This window comes from Natrix helvetica (genome assembly GCF_964273705.1).
Source record: "Natrix helvetica genome assembly, chromosome: 1".
NCBI classification, from domain to species: domain Eukaryota; kingdom Metazoa; phylum Chordata; class Lepidosauria; order Squamata; family Natricidae; genus Natrix; species Natrix helvetica.
The window spans coordinates 155,500,400-155,518,394 of record NC_138548.1 but is presented as its reverse complement, the minus strand read 5'-3'; the positions used below and the strand labels follow the sequence as shown (position 1 = coordinate 155,518,394).

The 17,995-nt window shown below is 48.8% G+C and overlaps 1 protein-coding gene across 9 annotated transcripts in view; it reads right to left on the bottom strand.

Annotated features, from left to right (window-relative positions):
- The window catches only part of TANC1 (tetratricopeptide repeat, ankyrin repeat and coiled-coil containing 1), a 175,983-nt gene that overhangs the window by 97,552 nt on the left and 60,436 nt on the right, over positions 1 to 17,995 (bottom strand). For 7 of the 9 annotated variants that reach the window (XM_081943181.1, XM_081943183.1, XM_081943177.1 and 4 more), the window contains exon 2: positions 11,022 to 11,101. The exons of the other annotated variants lie outside the window; for them this stretch is intronic. In XM_081943181.1, the coding sequence (XP_081799307.1) occupies positions 11,022 to 11,082 (61 nt within the window). In that variant the 5' untranslated portion in view covers positions 11,083 to 11,101. The remainder of the gene's footprint in view (positions 1 to 11,021; positions 11,102 to 17,995) is intronic. 9 annotated transcript variants of the gene reach the window in all.

Below are 17,995 nucleotides of genomic sequence, written 5' to 3'. Positions count from 1 at the left end.
AGCAATTTGTAAACCACCCAGAGTCAGGCAGCATATAAATGTGATAAACTACTATTATTTCAGGGAGATCTTCTAATGTTCTAGCCCCACAACAACAAATGTGTGCAAAATGTTGGACTGAGACAAACTGATTTGAAGTGAGCTTCTAAGAGGGAGATGAACTTAGTGCATGAATCTACCTAATGTTATTTCAGCATCTTAAAGGCCTAGAATTTGGTTGATGCCAAACCGAGATACGAAACCACAGATAAACATCCTATTGTAAATCTTTCTCTGACACTTTGACAACCATTCCTTCTTTTCTTACTCCACCTGACAATATATGTTTTGCTTATATTTACTCTTCAGCCTAACTGTATCCTGTTGTTGAAAAAAATTTTTTGAAGGACTTTGTGGACATTTTAATCTGTGTCTAATTAACAATATCAAATGCATGTTTTAGTCTTAGCTACGGTACCAAGAATTTAACAAATGCAGCTGTACTTTGATCTACAACTTCCCTCACTATCAAGGGTACCCCACTCATTTCTCATTAAAACATTCTTCCAACAATTCCCATCGCTACTTCTCTTTGCAGGACCCCATTATTATTAACATGTACTTTTCCTACATACTCACCAGTAAAGATTTAGTATTTCAAAAAAAAAAAAAAATTCTTATTGAAAAAGGCAACCCTAAGATATTGAAGTTTTGCCCAGAATAGAACTAACGGCTGTATTTTGCTCTGGGTCAAAAGAGAACAGTCAAAATTCCTGCCCCTTTCAGCTATCTCTGAAATGGCTCTGATGCAGAGTAACTCTATATTCCAGGGGTGTCCAAACTTGGGAACTTTAAGACTTGTGGACTTCAACTCCCAGAATTCCCCAGCCAGTCCAATTGGGACAAAGATTCATCAGTGAGCCAGAAAATAATTTCTTTTTTGACAAAATGACCATTGGCTTACCTGAAGGGTCCTTTTCTGTACACCGCGGGAGAGTCCAAGCAATGGGTTAATTCAGTCTGCTTGCCCTTAGGACTGAGGAACTATTTTTCCTTTAGCCACACCTCCTCCTGGTGTGATCAATCCCCCAGAATTCTTAGAAAGAGTCAGTTCGTGCGGACGGAGCGAAGCGTCCAAGATGATGTACTGTTGACACGAAGAACCCGAATCCCGGCCTTGAGAGCCAGGGTGGGTTGGACTCTCCCGCGGTGTACAGAAAAGGACCCTTCAGGTAAGCCAATGGTCATTTTCCTGTACACCGCTTGGAGAGTCCAAGCAATGGGACATACCCAAGTTATTGTCCATCTGGGTGGGCAGAAGAAGGCTCCCGGGATTCGGTCTCTGACACAACCGCCTGGAGCACACGCCTGCCGAAGGACGCCTCAGCCGAGGCAAAAATGTCCAATTTATAGTGTCGCACAAAGGGAGAAGGAGAGGACCACGTAGCGGCCCTGCAGATGTCCAGGATCGAGGCCTGGGTGGCCCAGGCTGCGGAGGTAGCAGCACTTCATGTGGAGTGTGCGGTGATGCTGCGCGGAACGGCTTTGGATTGACTTTCATAGGCTGTCGCAATGCAGGCATGAAGCCACCTGCCAATCGTGGAGGAAGAGACCTTCTTCCCTAGGGAACCAGGCTGGAAGGAGAGGAAAAGAGCCTCTGACTTCCTGAACTCCGCAGTACGAGCAATGTAAACCTTCAGGGCCCTCCTGACATCAAGATTGTGCCAGGAGCGCTCTCTGGGATGCGACGGATGAGGACAAAAATTTGGCAACACAATGTCTTGCGCTCTATGGAACCATGAGTTTACTTTGGGGGTAAAGGTCGGGTCCAGTCTCAAAATGACCCTGTCAGGGTGGATGACGCACAAGTCCTGGCGAACAGAAAGAGCCACCAGTTCCGAAATCCGGCGAGCTGACGTGATGGCAATCAAGAAGGCCGTCTTCAGCGTCAGGAATCGAAGAGAAGTAGTGCATAGAGGTTCAAATGGACGGCCGGAGAGGGCCCGCAGGACCACGGACAGCTGCCAAGTGGGGTAGCGATGAACGGTGGGAGGGCGAAGGTTAGAGGCGCCCTTGAGGAAGAGGCGCACCTTCGGGATTTTGCTGAGAGGCAAAAGATGGTCGCCCGACCAGACGGTGGACAAGGCCGCCACTTGGCGTCGAAGGGTGTTCGGGGCCAGGCCCTTGTTGAGTCCCGCTTGAAGAAAGTCAAGGACTCTGGAAACAGGCGCGGTCGTCGGCTCGATGAGCAGCTCCTCACACCACTTTGCGAAGGCGGCCCAGGACGCATCATAAATCCTGGTGGTTGAAGGGCGTCTCGCCGCCTGAATGGTGTTCACTACCTCCTCTGACAGGCCTTGGCCTTTCAGTTGGTCCCCCTCAAGTGCCAGACGGCCAACTGGAGCCACTGGGGCTCTGGATGAACCACGGCCCCCTGGCTGAGGGAGATCTGGTCCGGAGGGATGCGCCACGGAGGAGACACCGACAGGTGGACAAGGTCGGCGAACCACGACCTGCGGGGCCAGTGCGGGGCCACGAGGAGGACTTCCGCTCCCTCTGCGATGACTTTGGAAATGAATTGAGGAAGGAGAGGCAGGGGAGGGAAGGCATACAGTAGCTCGCGGGGCCACTTGCAACGCAGTGCATCTGTCCCCTCCACCCCCGGGGTGAAGAACCGGGAGTAGAAGCGGTCGAGCTGCTTGTTGTCCCTGGACGCAAACAGGTCTACGGTCGGATTTCCGAATCTGTTGGACATCTGGTGGAACAGGCGAGGGTCCAGTTTCCACTCCGCAGGATCTATGGTTGTCCTGCTCAACCAGTCTGCCTGTGCGTTGTCCACTCCGGAGATGTGGTCGGAGCGGAGAGATTCCAGATGGCGCTCCGCCCAGCGGCCCAGGGACTCCGCCTCTCTCATCAGTGCTCTGGATCTGGTGCCACCCTGGCGGTTGATGTGGGCCTTGGTGGCCACATTGTCTGTCATCAGAAGTACATGTTGACGATGAATGGACCGGCTGAAATGGCGCAGGGCCAGGCGAGCAGCTCTCAGTTCCAGCAGGTTGATGCTGTAGCTGGTTTCCACTTGGGACCACTTGCCCTGGACAACCAGGGAACCCATGTGGGCTCCCCAGCCGGAGAGGCTGGCGTCTGTGGTGATGATTAACCTCTCGGGCTCCTTGAATAGGTGGCCCTCGAGGATGGCCGGAGACACCCACCAGCGGAGAGACCTCTTCACTTCCGGCGTAACTCGAATCGGCCTGGGAGAGTTGCTCCTGGATGCCCTCTGGTGCGGCAGCAGTAGCCACTGAAGCGCCCTGGAATGCAGGCGGGCCCACGGCACGATGGAAATGCAGGAGATCATTTTTCCCAGCAGCTGCGACAGAAGGACCACTGGAGCCTGCCTCAAGCTCATCACCTTGTGGGTCATGGACCTTAGACCGGTCAACCTGTCTTGGGAGAGGAAAACCCTGCACAAGTTGGTATCTATCACCGCCCCCAGGTGTACAAGTCTGTTTGTTGGAGTGAGATGGCTCTTCTCTAGGTTTAGAGTGAAGCCGTGATTTTTGAGGGATCTCATAGTGATTTGGAGATCCCGCAATGCCTGCTGCCTGGACGAAGACTGGATAAGGATGTTGTCCAGGTAGCACTGGAGCCTTATGGGCCTGCGTCTTAGCTGAGCCGCCACTACCGCCAGCACTTTGGTAAACGTCCGAGGAGCGGACGAGAGGCCGAATGGGAGAGCTTTGTACTGGAAGTGGCGACCTGCATAATAGAAGCGCAGGAACTTTCTGTGCTGAGGACGGATGGGAATGTGGAGGTATGCCTCTTTGAGATCTATAGATGTGAGTAGATCTCCCTGTCGAATCCCCGCCAGAATGGTCTGCAGTGACTGCATCTTGAACCTCCGGTAGGCGATGTGCCTGTTGAGGTTTTTGAGGTCCAAGATGGCTCTCCACCCCCTGAGTTCTTTGGCACCAGGAAGAGGATGGAGTAAAACCCCCTCCCCTCTTCGCCCTGGGGAACTGGTTCCACGGCCTTGATGTCTAGGAGATGTCTGACTTCCTGGTCCATACGCTCCCTCTTTTGGGGGCAGGATGGGACTGGGCACCGGATGAAGGTCCGGGGGGGGGGGAGGGACAGGAACTCCAGGGAGAGGCCTTCCCTGACTATCTGCAGAACCCAAGCATCCTCAGTTGTCTGGGCCCAATGGGAGGCAAACAGCTGGAGGCGACCCCCGATGGGCGCCGAGCCCGGGCAGTCACTTTGACTTACGGAACGGCCTGTTGGAGGCCCCACCGCGGTTATACTTGCGGAAGCCGAACTGCTGCCTGCCTCTGTCCTGAAAGGGCGCCCTGTCCTGGGACCTGTCGCCCTGCTGACCGAAGGACCTATTGGAGGGAGAGAAGGAAGAGGCAGAGGTGGAAGGCTCGGAGGCACGAAAGGACTGCCTCCTAGAATAGGGAGCGGTCTTACGTTCCTGCTTCTTGTTTAGAGAAGGGAGGATCTTCCTCTTGTCCTTGGACTCGATGAGGAGAGGATCCAGGGACTCGCCAAATAATTTGGACCCCTTAAAGGGGGCGGAAGCCAGTTTCCACTTGTTTTTCTGGTCCGCTTGCCAATGTCGGAGCCAGATTAGCCGGCGAGAAGTGATATTAGAGCCGAGTGCCCTGGAGGCGAATTTAGTGGCATTAAGGGATGCGTCAGCGGCATATTGGGAGGCCGCGATTATTTTAGACACGTCCTGGTGGAGGCGGACGTCTCCCGCCGGGAGCTTGGTTAGGAGCTCGCGCAGCCAGATCACAGAAGCCCTATTAAAAAAGGAGGCGGATGAAGAGGCCCTGATGGCCCAGGCAGCCGCCAGGTGGGTCTTGTGGCACGCCTTTTCCGCCTTCTTGTCCTCCGCCTTAAGGCCTTCCAGAAGGTCGGCCGGTAGGGAGGAGTTGGAGGTGAGTGCAGCGATGGGCGGGTCGACAGTGGGAAGGGCCAGAAGGTCCTCCAGCACTGGCTCCATAGTATAAAGCTTCCTATCTACCCCACTGGGAGAGGACTGCGTGGCTGGTTGAGCCCACTGGCACTGGATTAGGTCGAGGAACAGCCCCGGGACCGGAACCAGCTCTTGTTGGGGTGCTGGGACATCAAACATGACCGCATTGGGATTAGCCGGAGTGGCATCCGCCGCCGGCGTGGCCGGTTTGGGCTTGATCCCCACCCTGGTGGCAGCCTTGACCTTGTGAAGGATAGATTTGAAAAGGCTGGGCTTGAACAGACCCGCAAAGGCGGGCGCTTCAGGGGGAAGGTCCTCGTCGTCTGAGAGACCTAGCACCTCCGGGTCAGGGTCCTCAATGGCAGAGGCCTCGCTGACCACCGAGGATTCCAGGGAAGGATGGCGAGCACGCTTGCTTGGAGGGGGAACTGCCTGATCGGGTTTGGGACCCTTAGGGGCCACTGCAGTGGGACTCTTAAATTTCATGGCCTCCGTGATGCCCTTGGCAATGGCACGGGCCATTAGTTCCTGCATGCGGGGAGATAACTCCTCAGAGTCAGAATCAGTATCCAAGCCCTCCTCTAGGGGGGGTGAAGCCTCACCCTGCATGTCATCTATGCTAGCATCCCCAGGGGGAGGGGCCTGCTCACAGGCCCAAGAGGGTGCCGGGGAAGCCGGCTCTGCAAATGACCTATTTGGGGATAGGTCCTGGGACTCCACCTCCTCGGCGAGGACCATCTGGAGCTCTTCTCGGGAGGGAGGGATTCCTGAGAGGGACTGCTCCCTGTCAGCCTGGCGTCTGGCCTTCTCAAACTGCTTGTCAAGGGCCCGCTGGCGCCTTTCAGCATCCTTGGCCTCAGCCACAGAAGGGGTTCTGGAACGCTGTTTCCCAGAGCTACCCCCACCACTCTTGCCCGCACCCCCACTCCCCGATGAGGAGGAACCCTTGCTAGGGGCCTGAGAGAGGCTCGGCCTAGTATCCTGGGAATCAGGGGGACTGGGCAAGTCCATAGTCAATGACCACACAAGATGGAGCAAGGCTATGACAAGGCAGAAGTCAGAGAGAGAGACTGGTTGCTGCAAGGGGAACAAAACAAAAAGATTTGTCAAAATTGCCATATGCACAGTAATTGAGTCAATACGTATGAAAACATCCCATGCTTAATACCAGTCAGAGGCCCAGGGGTAGGATTGGGGCCTGCACCGAGGCGCAAGGCTCCGCAGGAGAAGCAGGGAGGAGAATAACTAGAAAAAGGCTTGGCCTGCGCTTACTTAGGCCTCCTCCCTGAGCCGGTATAATGACCGTTGGTATGGCCCAGGAACCAGCACCGCTCGCAAAAATAGGCAAAAGACGAAGGTGGCGATCCCAGCCTGAGAAACCCTTGCTAGGCCCTGCCACCTCCAGCGGTCTCCTGATAACGAGGCTGATGCAAAATGGCGGCCATGGCTGGGCGCGCTTTTTTTTGCGCCTAAAATGGCCGCCGCAACAGCGTGGGGCTAAGGGAGAGCGAGGAGCGAACGCGCCTCGAATGGCGACGATCGCCCACTCCTCCCTGCGGCAGAGGTCCTCTAGCAGGCCGGGGAACGAAAAAAACTTCGTCTAAAACAACAAACGGGGGGCCTGGGGACGAAGGAACCTCGCCGCTGCAGCCGCGCCGTTTTAAACGACAAGCGGCAGGCCTCCGAAGCCGTCCCATAAGGATCGGCTGAGGGGCACCCCCCACCACCTTCCAGCTTACCTCCTGGCCTTCAAATGTAAATACTGCTGGGGAAAAGCGCAGCGATGAGGATAGAAACGTCTCACGAAATTGGGGAAATGTTAGGAAATAGAAATAAAACGCAAATAGAGAGTCCAAGCCAAAAAAGGATTAATTCAGCTCAGAGCTCTAGCTAATTACGTCCAAACGGGCTGACTGAGGAAGAATTCTGGGGGATTGATCACACCAGGAGGAGGTGTGGCTAAAGGAAAAATAGTTCCTCAGTCCTAAGGGCAAGCAGACTGAATTAACCATTGCTTGGACTCTCCAAGCGGTGTACAGGAAAATAACCTTTTAGCAATGTTATCAAGCAGCAAATAAACTGCTATGTTTACAGCAAAAGGGTTTTTAATATGTTTTCTTTATATATATTGCAGGGCGACTTATTAAGGTTGGGTGGGGGCAGATAAATGACAGAAGCCTTTTCAATGTGGTTTGGATTTTCTCACATTGTGTATAGTGGTGGGATTCAAAAAAATGTATTACTGGTTCTGTGGGCATAGCTTGGTGGACATGGCTTGGTGGGAGTGGCAGGGGAAGGATGCTGTAAAATCTCCATTCCCTCCCCACTCCAGGGAAAGGTTACTGCAAAATCCCCATTTCCTCCCCATCAGCTGGGACTTGGGAGGCAGAGAATAGATGGGGGTGCGGCCAGTCAAATGTGGTATTTACCGGTTCTCCGAATGACTCAAAATTTCCACTACCGGTTCTCCAGAACTGGTCAGAACCTGTTGAATACCACCTCTGATTGTGTAGCAGCACAGAAGGGTAGCATTTGCCACTAATTTAGCAAAGAAAGTGCCTTTTAGTGTGAGGATGCTGTAATCTTATATGTCAGCGGTCCACAACTTTTTTGGCTTGGTTGACCGATGGAAGAGGTGGCGGCAGTGACGGGGAAGAAGGGGTGGTTTCGGACGTACCGCTTTCAAAAAAGCGGCTTCGTAGACACAAGTGTGTGGACACTCATTTACCACTTCTGCAGCCCAGTTCCTAAAGGGCTGCAGCCCAGGGGCTGGGAGCCCCATTATATGTGATCCAGTTATATTTATATTCATCAGAAGAGGAAATAAAAGATGCACTCATCAATTTGGAGGGAGCTCAATCCCTCCAAGACTGAGTGGCTGTGGTTTCCCTCATCCCGATTTGTGCATCTTGTTCCATCTTTGATGATCAGGGGAGAAATTTTAGCCCCCTCAGAGAGGGCCCGCAATCTGGGAATCCTCCTGGACACACGGCTTAGTTTAGAAGAACACCTGATGGCCGTGACCAGGGGAGCCTTTTACCAGGTTCGCCTGGTACGTCAGTTGCGCCCCTTCCTGGATCGGGATGCTCTATGCACAGTCACTCATGCCCTCGTCCTTTCTCGCCTGGACTACTGCAATGCTCTCTACATGGAGCTGCCCTTGAAGAGCACCCGGAGGCTTCAGCTGGTCCAGAATGTGGCCGCGCAGGTTATCATGGGGGTACTTAGGTGCTCCCATTTTACACCCCTTTTAGGCGGCCTGTACTGGTTGCCGGTTGCCAGGTGCGATTCAAGGTACTAATTATGACCTTTAAAGCACTCCATGGCTTAGGCCCAGGGTACCTGCGAGACCACCTACTGCCACCAGTAGCCTCCCACCGTCCAGTGCGATCCCACAGATTTGGCCTCCTCAGGGTGCCATCGGCCAGACAGTGTCAGCTAGCGATCCCCAGGGGGAGAGCCTTCTCTGTGGGAGCGCCTTCCCTCTGGAATGAGCTGCCCCCGCAGCTTCGCATAATCCCCGATCTCCGGTCCTTCCGACGCACCCTAAAAAGTTGGCTTTTCCAGCAAGCGGGCCTGGCCTGTTAATTTTAACCAATTTTTTAAATGTTATGTGTTATATTAATTCGGTTTGTTTCTTGGATTGTTTCTAATTTTCTTTTAAGTTTTGTAATATGTGTTTTTTAATGCTGTACGCCGCCCTGAGTCCTTTGGGAGAAGGGCGGCATATAAATCCAATAAAACAAACAAACAAACAATTTCTTTCTAAAATATAGTTGCTAGCTAACTAGCCTCATCCATTTCAATGAGGTTATGATATCACTGGGCTTTCCTCAGGCTCTGAAGGAAGATAAAAGTAAAAAAAAAACATGTTGCCTACTCTTGGCTTAAGTTCTTTGTTTAGGAAAGTTTACATTTTACAAGCAAACTGAAGAAGACCTCTTCCTCACAGGGCATTTGGCTAAAAAAATTCTAATTTCACTATACACTAAGATGGAAATCTGAGACAAAATGATTTGTGTTTAGAAATGAACATCAGCCTTAGCCGAATAGCTGTGGTTTGTACACCACTATTCTCACAATATTTTTATCTAGCTGAAGGGGAAATGATATTTGACTTATGTTTTAATCAGCTTCAGGAATAAATATATAGGAAATATTACATATTGCATCATCCGAGATAAATTTTTATTATTTTGTTAGAAGCTTGCAGAGATTGAGGAAAATGATTCTGACATCAGTTTATGGCTTCTCCTGATGGTACACAGCATTTATGAGGCCTGCATATCTAGAATTCACAAAATATAGTGCACTAATACCTATAAAATTTAGATTGAGATAAGGGCTGATAAAAGGAACTCAATTATTTGAATCCAGATCCTCTCAGTCTCCAACCTATTAATCATATATACCAGAAGCACACAAATCCTATTAACAATGTATTAATAGGATAAGAATGCAGGTAGCACAAAGGCTCAAGTCTCACTGAGGCATTTCCCCAATCAAAATGAAATATATTTCACTGAAACATCGCAACTGCCTCATAGTGCACACCATTCAAGCCTAACGCTTATGTATCCCTTCTTCTTTTGATAAGACTTTCTCAGGAAGCTGGCTGAATTCTTTATCAAGTAACTCATATGAAAAACACATAATCTTGCAAAGGAAATAAAAAGGCCCTGCTTTCTTGTTTTAAGAGCTAAGTTATTGGAGTTATTTTCTAAAGGGGAATTGCGTTCAGGTATTTAACTTTTACCTTAGAGTACAGTACATTGCAACTCACACATGCATAAGGAACACTTTTAGAGTTGCTATTAAATCCAGTACCTCATCACTCTTTTAACCTCAATACTTTCTCAATTCCCTGCAAAAAAAAAAGTTGTGCTCCAATATTTGAGGGGTTACCACAAAGATTGGGATGGATGGGCTGCAGTGGTGGGTTCCTGCCGGATCGCGCCGGATCGCGCGCTCCCTTTCGGCGCTAAACCCAGAAGTACGGTCTTGCCCCGCCCCTGGCGACGGGACGACGCTTGCCTGCGCTCCACCAGCTCGGCTGGGACCGGAGACGTTTCCTCAGCGGAGCGGAGCGCCTGAAAGGGACGCAGGCTCAGCCTGCCAGGCTGCCACCGCTCCACTGAAGACATTGCTGAGCAGAGAAACGTCTGCGGTCCCAGCCGAGCTGGTGGAGCGCAGGCAAGCGTCGTCCCGTCGCTAGGGGCGGGGCAAGACCGTACTTCCGGGTTTAGCACCGAAAGGGAGCGGCCGATCCGGTGCGATCCGGCAGGAACCCACCACTGATGGGCTGTCAACCTATTTTCAAAGCACCAGAATGCAAGGTAAAAAACAATGGATGGAAACTAATCAAGGAGAGAAGCAACCTAGAACTAAGGAGAAATTTCCTAACGGTGAGAACAGTTAACCAGTGGAATGCCTTGACTACTGTGTGTGTGCCCTGTGACTGGAGGCTTTTAAGAAGAGACTGGACAGCATCTTGTCTGAAATGGAATAGGATGTGCTGCTTAAGCAGGAGATTGGAATAGAAGTCTCTAAGGTCCCTTCAAACTCTGTTAATTACATTTCTATTTTCCTGGGAGGTGTCAGGACTGAAAGAAAATACACCTTGCCAGAAGACCAAGGACCATTGAACAACATCAATCTAAGGACCAAGGGCCATTAGAAAATTGTATGTCTTCCATCTCCCGACAAAGGAGATTAGCCTTGCCCCACATATTCAACTACTGAAGATGCACCTGCAAAAGAATTGTTTCTCTTACTTTTCAAAGAACATCCATGTCCAGGTTTCAATCACTCTAGGATTGATCAGCTAAAAAGATGTTCCCTCTAGTCCCATACAGTCCGCTCAGGAAACTAACAATCACTCATTACAATCTATTTCAAGAGTGGGAAATCTTCATTTTCTAGGAACTTTCAATCTGCAGAAAAGGGGAAGGGAACTAATAGTTGTAGCTGAGGGACACAGATTCTTCACTTGTCACCAACTGTAAAATACTTAGAAATCAGTTTCTCATAATATGTGTTTCAATAAAGTAAAATATCCTACCAGATTCCTTCTTGTTTGCCTTTCCACCATCTCTGCTTTTTTTCAAAACTGCTTTTAACATTTTAGCACTGTTCTTTTTCCTAAAACAGAACACAGGATATAATAATCTTACATGACTGCACATGGAGATAATACCAGTGTATTTAATTTTTGCACATTGCATACAAATAAACAAACATAATAATTCAAAACATGTTGAGGGCATACTTTTATTTTCAAACTATCATGTTATATTAGTGAACCAAATACTGAAGGTAAAAAAGAATGTTTTAATAGTAAAAGCAAGTGGCCAGGGGTTTACTGTCTCGTTATAAAGAAAAACAGCACACAACATTCTCCACATTCCACATATAATTAAGGTTAGAAGGCTAAACCTGGATAAGTTACCATTAGGCACTTGGGCACAAGCATGTCTGGTTTTTGACCGGAGTTCATCAAGAGGGGAAATAATCTGTACCATTACACTGTCTACTATAAATGGAGGGAAGTCTAGGCAAGATAAGCATCCTTGAAAGAACATTCCTCAGTATGCTTTAAAACTCCTCTATATAAATAGATACGAAATGAAATCTGAATTGTAGAAGAACTAGAGGTTTCCAAGTATTTCCTGAACTTCAATCCACAACATCCCTGACCATTGACCATGCTTTCTGGAATATAAGGGGTTGTAGTTAGCAACATCTGGATGACTATCGGTTCCACATCCTTGAAGGCCACTTTAAATGCTCCAGATGCCCTATGGATGATACTTTTTTAAAGGTGGGATTTTTAGTGTAACACTTTCTAGGAGTATTTCTCCCCCCTTTCTTAACAACTTATATGTTAGGTAACAAGCTTGGTGCGAGACTTTTGCACTGAAGGTAAAAAGATGCTTCAAAATGCACAGGAGCACAAAAACAGAAGCTTTCTTTAACCCGTTTAATTAAATACATCTATTTTCTTGGATGGTGTGGCTTTTGCGCAGATTTACCGAAAACCCGTAGTCTCTCAGGACTGCCATAGTAGTGTCTAGATCCCGTAGCGCACCCTTGAAGGAGGACGACTGCAACAGCAGGTCATTTAAATAACATTGAATTCGAACAGGAACCTGCCTCAGGTGAGCTGCCAATGCTGCCATTACCTTCATGAAAACTCGAGTGGCAGACGACAACCCGCAAGGCAGGGCTCGATACTGGAAGTGGTGCCTTAGGTAGCAGAACCTGAGATGTTTACGATGTTCCTGGGCTATGGGTATATGCAGGTAGGCCTCTGTGAGGTCTATGGAGGTGAGAAAATCTCCCTGCCTAATCCCTACCAGGATGGAATGCAGCGAATGCATCTTAAACATCTGATAGCAGATGAAACGGTTCAGGCGTTTCAAGTCAAGAATCGCTCTCCAGCTGCCCGAGGCCTTAGGAATTACAAAGAGAATAGAGTAATACCCCTGGCCTTGCTGCTCTAGAGGCACTGGCTGGATAGCCCTGATGTCCAACAGGTATTGGATGGCCTCCTGCATCAGCAACCTCCGGGTCGGGTTGCTTGAGACAGGGCAGCTCCGAAAGGAACTCGGAGGGTTGGAGAGGAACTCGAGTGAGAGACCATACTGAATGGTGTTCTGGACCCACTTGTCGGAGGTTAAGTCCCAGCGGTCGGCGAAGTACGCCAAGAGCCCCCCAATGGGAGGTGAGCTAGGTCTAGTTCTTGCGGAAGGAGCGCCCGCCCCCGCCGCCTTGAAAGGGCTTCTTCTGCTGCCTGCCCCTCTGCTGTCTATCTGGGTATCTCTGCCTGGATGAAAAACCTCCCTGGTACTGCCTGGGGCCCAAGTACCCAAACTCCGACCCCCGGAAGGAATCCTGACCCCGGAAGGAGGACCCGAAATCCTGCTCCCGTGAGTTGGGGCATCTAGGGTATGGTGCCACCCTGAAGTTGGACTTCTTGTGAACAGTGGGGGGCACCTTCCGCTTGTCCTTGTTCTCTAAAATGGGTCGAGGGCTGCTCCAAAGAGAGATTCTCCCATGAAGGGGGCCGATGCCAGGCGCCATTTGTGGCATACTTCCGCTTGCCACTGCTTCAGCCAAAGCAGCCTGTGAGATGCCACAGATGAGGCGATCGCCCTGGAGGCAAACCTGGCTGCAGCTAAGGTAGCATCTGAGGAGAATTGACTGACAGCCACCAGCTTGTTGATGTCTTGGTGGGCCCGGCCATCCGAAATGGGAATTCGCTGCTACAGGTCTTGCAGCCACAGCAGAGAAGTCCGCTTGAGGAAGGAGGCGGTGGTGGCTGCTCTCACTGCCCAGGCCGCTGCTTGATGCGTCCTCTGTAAGGTGTCAGCTTTTTTGTCGTCCGCCTTCAGGGCATCCTCTGGTTCCCCTGGCATGTTAGTAGGCGTATGCAGGCCCATTGCCGCTTGATCATGTCTAGGAAAGAGTTGGGTGGGGCAACATGTCTGCCTCGATGGCCTGCTCCTCGAAAATGTTTTCCACTGAAAACCGCTGGGGTTATACCAGGGCTTCTGTTGGCCTGTTGCCAAGCTTGGCAGATGTCTTGGCCTTGAACAGAAGGGATTTGTACAAAGAGGGCTGGAACAATCTGGAGAACGTAGGTTTGGAAGGAGGCATGCCTTCGTCCTCAGAGAGTCTATCCTCTCTGATTTCGCCCTCTTCGGAATCTGAATCGCTGTTCCCCTGGAAGGAGGCAGGTGATTCTGGAAAATCTTCCTCTTGAGTCTCTAGCCCTTCCGAGACCCTAGGCATGGGGGCTGCCTGGGTCTGTATCTGTGGCTGCTGAAAGGTTGCTGCCATGCACTGCTGGAAGGCCGGCATCATCATATCCTGGAAGTTGGGCCTCCCTGATGGGTGGTATTCCCACCCCTGTGCCAGCAGGTGTGAACGGGAAGAGCTGTGGCGAGGGTCCCGCTGCTGTGGGGCGTGGGGGTAATTGCCATCCTTGTGCAGCCCCCCAGATGCCCGAAGTATCAAAGGGAATCCTCACATGTGGGGGAGGGGTTTCCCCATCTGCTGCCAGAAGAAAGAATCCCTGGAAATCCTTCCCCCAGGTTCCTGGCCAGGGGTAGCCCTCTTGCTGCTGGCCTTGTGGCAAATGCGCTCCAAGGCTCGGTGCCTCGCCTTTCGTATTTGGTGGCAGGCTTTGGGGGCTTGGAGCTGCAGCCTGCCTCTTTGGCCCCCTTGGAGGAGAGGTGCTTTCTCTTTGCCTTTGCCTTGCCTCCTCCTCTTCCCTTAGGAGCCTCTGTAGCAGTCTCTGACCTGTTTAGCTGCTCCTCTGCTCCTCCGGTGGGGCTTCTGGCTGCTGGGCTGGAGTCTTGAGTCTTGCCGGTATCCGCTGTGCTGCTGGGCACCGCCAACTTGGATCACATGGTTCCAAAATGGCTCCAAATTCAAAAAGTTCCTCTTCCTGGGAACACGTGGAAGCAGCTTGTGCCTTTGGGGCTGCCACGCGGCTTCTGCTGCCGCTGGAGATCTCTCTCTCTCGCTTCCTCCGCTCTCTTCTGAGCTTTGTGAACTACTGCGGGATGCTATCACTCTCTGGCACTTGCAGGCAGGCACAGGCACTCCGCTGCGTTTAAAAATGCCGTGGTTCGCTCGACCCCCTGGGGGGGAGCAGCGGAGCGCTCCAGCGCCAGCTGAGCCTCTCCCACATGACTGCCTTCCTGGGGCTTCCAGGGGAGTGTCCCCTCGCCTGCAGTCTCAATTAGTGCCCTAGGTCTCTCTTTATGACCTGGGATGCGCGTTGCCCTTAAGGGCTTGCTGTGCGTGCTCTCTCTCTCTCTCTCTTCCCGGCCAGGGAATCCGCTAAGAGCCAGTTACTCACTCAGGCAGGGAGGCAGCGAATGCAATCCAGTTAACAATGAGTTCAATCCTTTTTTAAAATTTTCCAGGAGTTTGGGATGATCACAACCGCCCGTTGAGGGGCTGAGTCGATAACCATCAAAAGTAGAAATATCTAGTCAACTTGCCAATATGTCCCACTAATATTCCTATTTTCACAGAAATCTAATAGTACCATCTAAAATGAGTGCAATATGGTACTTCTGATTTCAAGGAGACCATCTCTCATCAAAAGAATTAGGAAGATATATTTAATCACAAAGTAGCTAAGACAATTAAGCTTTCCCACCTGAGGACCGGACAAAATGTTCTTATGCAACAAGTGCCAACCAACTCTCCAGTGGTAGAATATCTACTGCAATAATTTTTATGAATATCTAGTGCCAAAAAAGTCATTATTGCTTCAGTTTTGAGGTTTCTCTCTACTCCCGCCATGGTCTTTTTCATAGAATTACCTATTACATCTGGTTTCATGATGTGAAACTATTTGGCATAATTATAGAATTTGATTATTATCCGGATAAAATTATAATCACCATCATGAAAGCGTTTTTTAACTAAATGTAATGCATGTAACTTGCAGCAACTGCATTAAATTTTATTTCTTCTTTATGAATAAATGTGGAGAAAAATCCTTGTCCTTACAGTTATACAGAAGAGTTGCATTAAATGGAAGAACATTGTCCATTTTTTAAATTTGAAATTTTGTGTAGTAAATAAGAAAATGACTTATTATGAAATAGATACCTTTGGCATGAAATGAAATTTACTCTTATCAAAGGAACATGCATTTTATGAACTATAGTATAGTTCATAATGCCACAAAGAAGAGGGAGTCAAACTATTCTCCAAGGCACCTGAGGGTAGAACAAGAAGTAATGGGTGGAAACTAATCAAGGAGAGAAGCAACTTAGAACTGAGGAGAAATTTCCTGACAGTTAGAACAATTAATCAGTGGAACAGCTTGCCTCCAGAAGTTGTGAATGCCCCAACACTGGAAGTCTTTAAGAAGATGTTGGATAGCCATCTGTCTGAAACGGTATAGGGTTTCCTGGCTAGGCAGGGGGCTGGACTAGAAGACCTCCAAGGTCCCTTCCAACTCTGCTATTGTATTGTATTGTATAGTTCATGAAAGTTTATACCACAAAGTCTTTGACTACATTAAAACACTATGACTAGACCTATTTTTTTTTGAGATATTTAGTAGAGGGGAAATGGCTACACAATGTTGTTATTTGCTTTTCTCTGTAGGAATAAAACTACCTGAGCTTCTGATGTAGTATCAATCCCTTTCTATTTGGATAAAATCCCAGGGATGGGAATGAGAGCATTGAAAGGAAAAACTCTAAATATAATTATTTTCATTTTCTTTATTTTGTACAGTATTATTCACTTACGAATTGTCCAGTAATCTGCAAGAAATAAAAGTAAGTTATCACCATATACCCGTGAGGCGAACCTGTGGCACACAAAGCCCACTCTGCGGGCACATGAGCCGTCACCCGGCTTAGCTCCACGGCACATGCAGGGGGAAGGAGCACAGGGGGTGGGGTGCACCCCCCACCCCCCGAGCTCCATTTTTGGTGTCAGGAGGCTTCAGCAAGGGCCTCTGGAGCCCAGGAGATGCTGTTTTTGCCCCCCTGGAGGCTGGAGGAAAGCCTCCGGAGCCTAGGGAGGGCGAAAAATGAGCTTCCAGGAAGTTCCGGAACTCCAGAAATGGGCCTGTGGTGCAGGAGGCCGAGTAGGCTGCACGGAGGTGGTGGTGTCACACACGCATTGTATTGTGGGCACATACGCGCGCACAATTTTGGGCACACGAGGAGAAAAGGGTTAGCCATCACTGCCATATACTTTCCGAACAAAGCTGATACCTTTTTTCTGGATATGTCATTTTTCTTGTCAACACTGAAAAACAGTATTACTCTTTCTTTAAGCGAGGCCAAGACATGTTTTTAATACAAAAGCCTTTTCCTTTGTGACTATTTTGCAACTGAATACAGTATGTTCTTTATATATTCTTTAATGTATTTTTAAAAAAATGTTCATGGCTCCAACTTATAAAAGAGGGACAAATTATTCCATGTGGTGGAGTCCATATGTTTTCTGCTCAAAGTATCAGCAGACTTCTTTGATGTTTTCAGAGCCCCACAGCTGTGCAAGTAGTGCGAGATCATGAGACGGCTGTGATTTACATCTCCAACATTCCAGCCAAAACTACTAGGAGTCTCCATTGTTGCTACTTCCTCTTGCAAACACCAGATTCTTAATCTCATTGTTCTCTTTTCCACTCTCCTGAACAACATTTTAGAACAGCATGGTTCTAATTTTAGGCAGCACCCCAAGGCCTTTTTCCAACATTTCAAGTCACTTCTTTGCGTTTCCCACATTTATAATCTGAATTCAATTCAGTACTTAGAATAGCCAGATCACATTTGGTTTTTTTAAAATAACTTTTTCAGCTTCCTAACTCATGTGAATCTTGTAGAGCAGTCTTCAATGTCACCTTTGAAAAGCATCCGATGGCTTCTATTCGCACTGCAAAATTGTGATTTGGGAATATGGCACAATCTTAGATTTGCCAATCATGTTTTTCTTAAACTCCTATTGTATTTATAAGCATCTAATGGACAATCCTTCCATAAGAATTATATTACATTTCGAGAGGCTTATATGGATACTAGTGATGCAACTTCATATATGGCTGAATGGAAATTCTAACCCCAGTGAAAAGAGCGATTTGTGTGTATCTTTTACACTGATTTCATAACAAATACTCAAGCATTGGGTAGTTTCTACTTTGCAAATTATTAGTGATCTGCACACCTCTGAACTAGAAATTATGAACAAATGGCAAACTGACCCCTTTTTTTCCATGTTGCCCTTGCCAATGTTCAATTCCAATATATTTCTTTCAGCCACAAGTCACATTAAGAATTTTTTTTTAGAAATTGGAAAAAGTACAGTATAATAATATGTAATTAGTAGGTCAAAGCCATGGGATCACATTCCACAAATTCTGCCAATGTATTTCATAGCAGTTTGAAAAACAGCATCAGGCATTATTTCTTAAGCCTTCTCTTAGGTTATGTATTAGGAAACAAAAAAAGGGAAATTAAAAGTGATTTGCATGTTAAAGATTTTTCCCCTTCC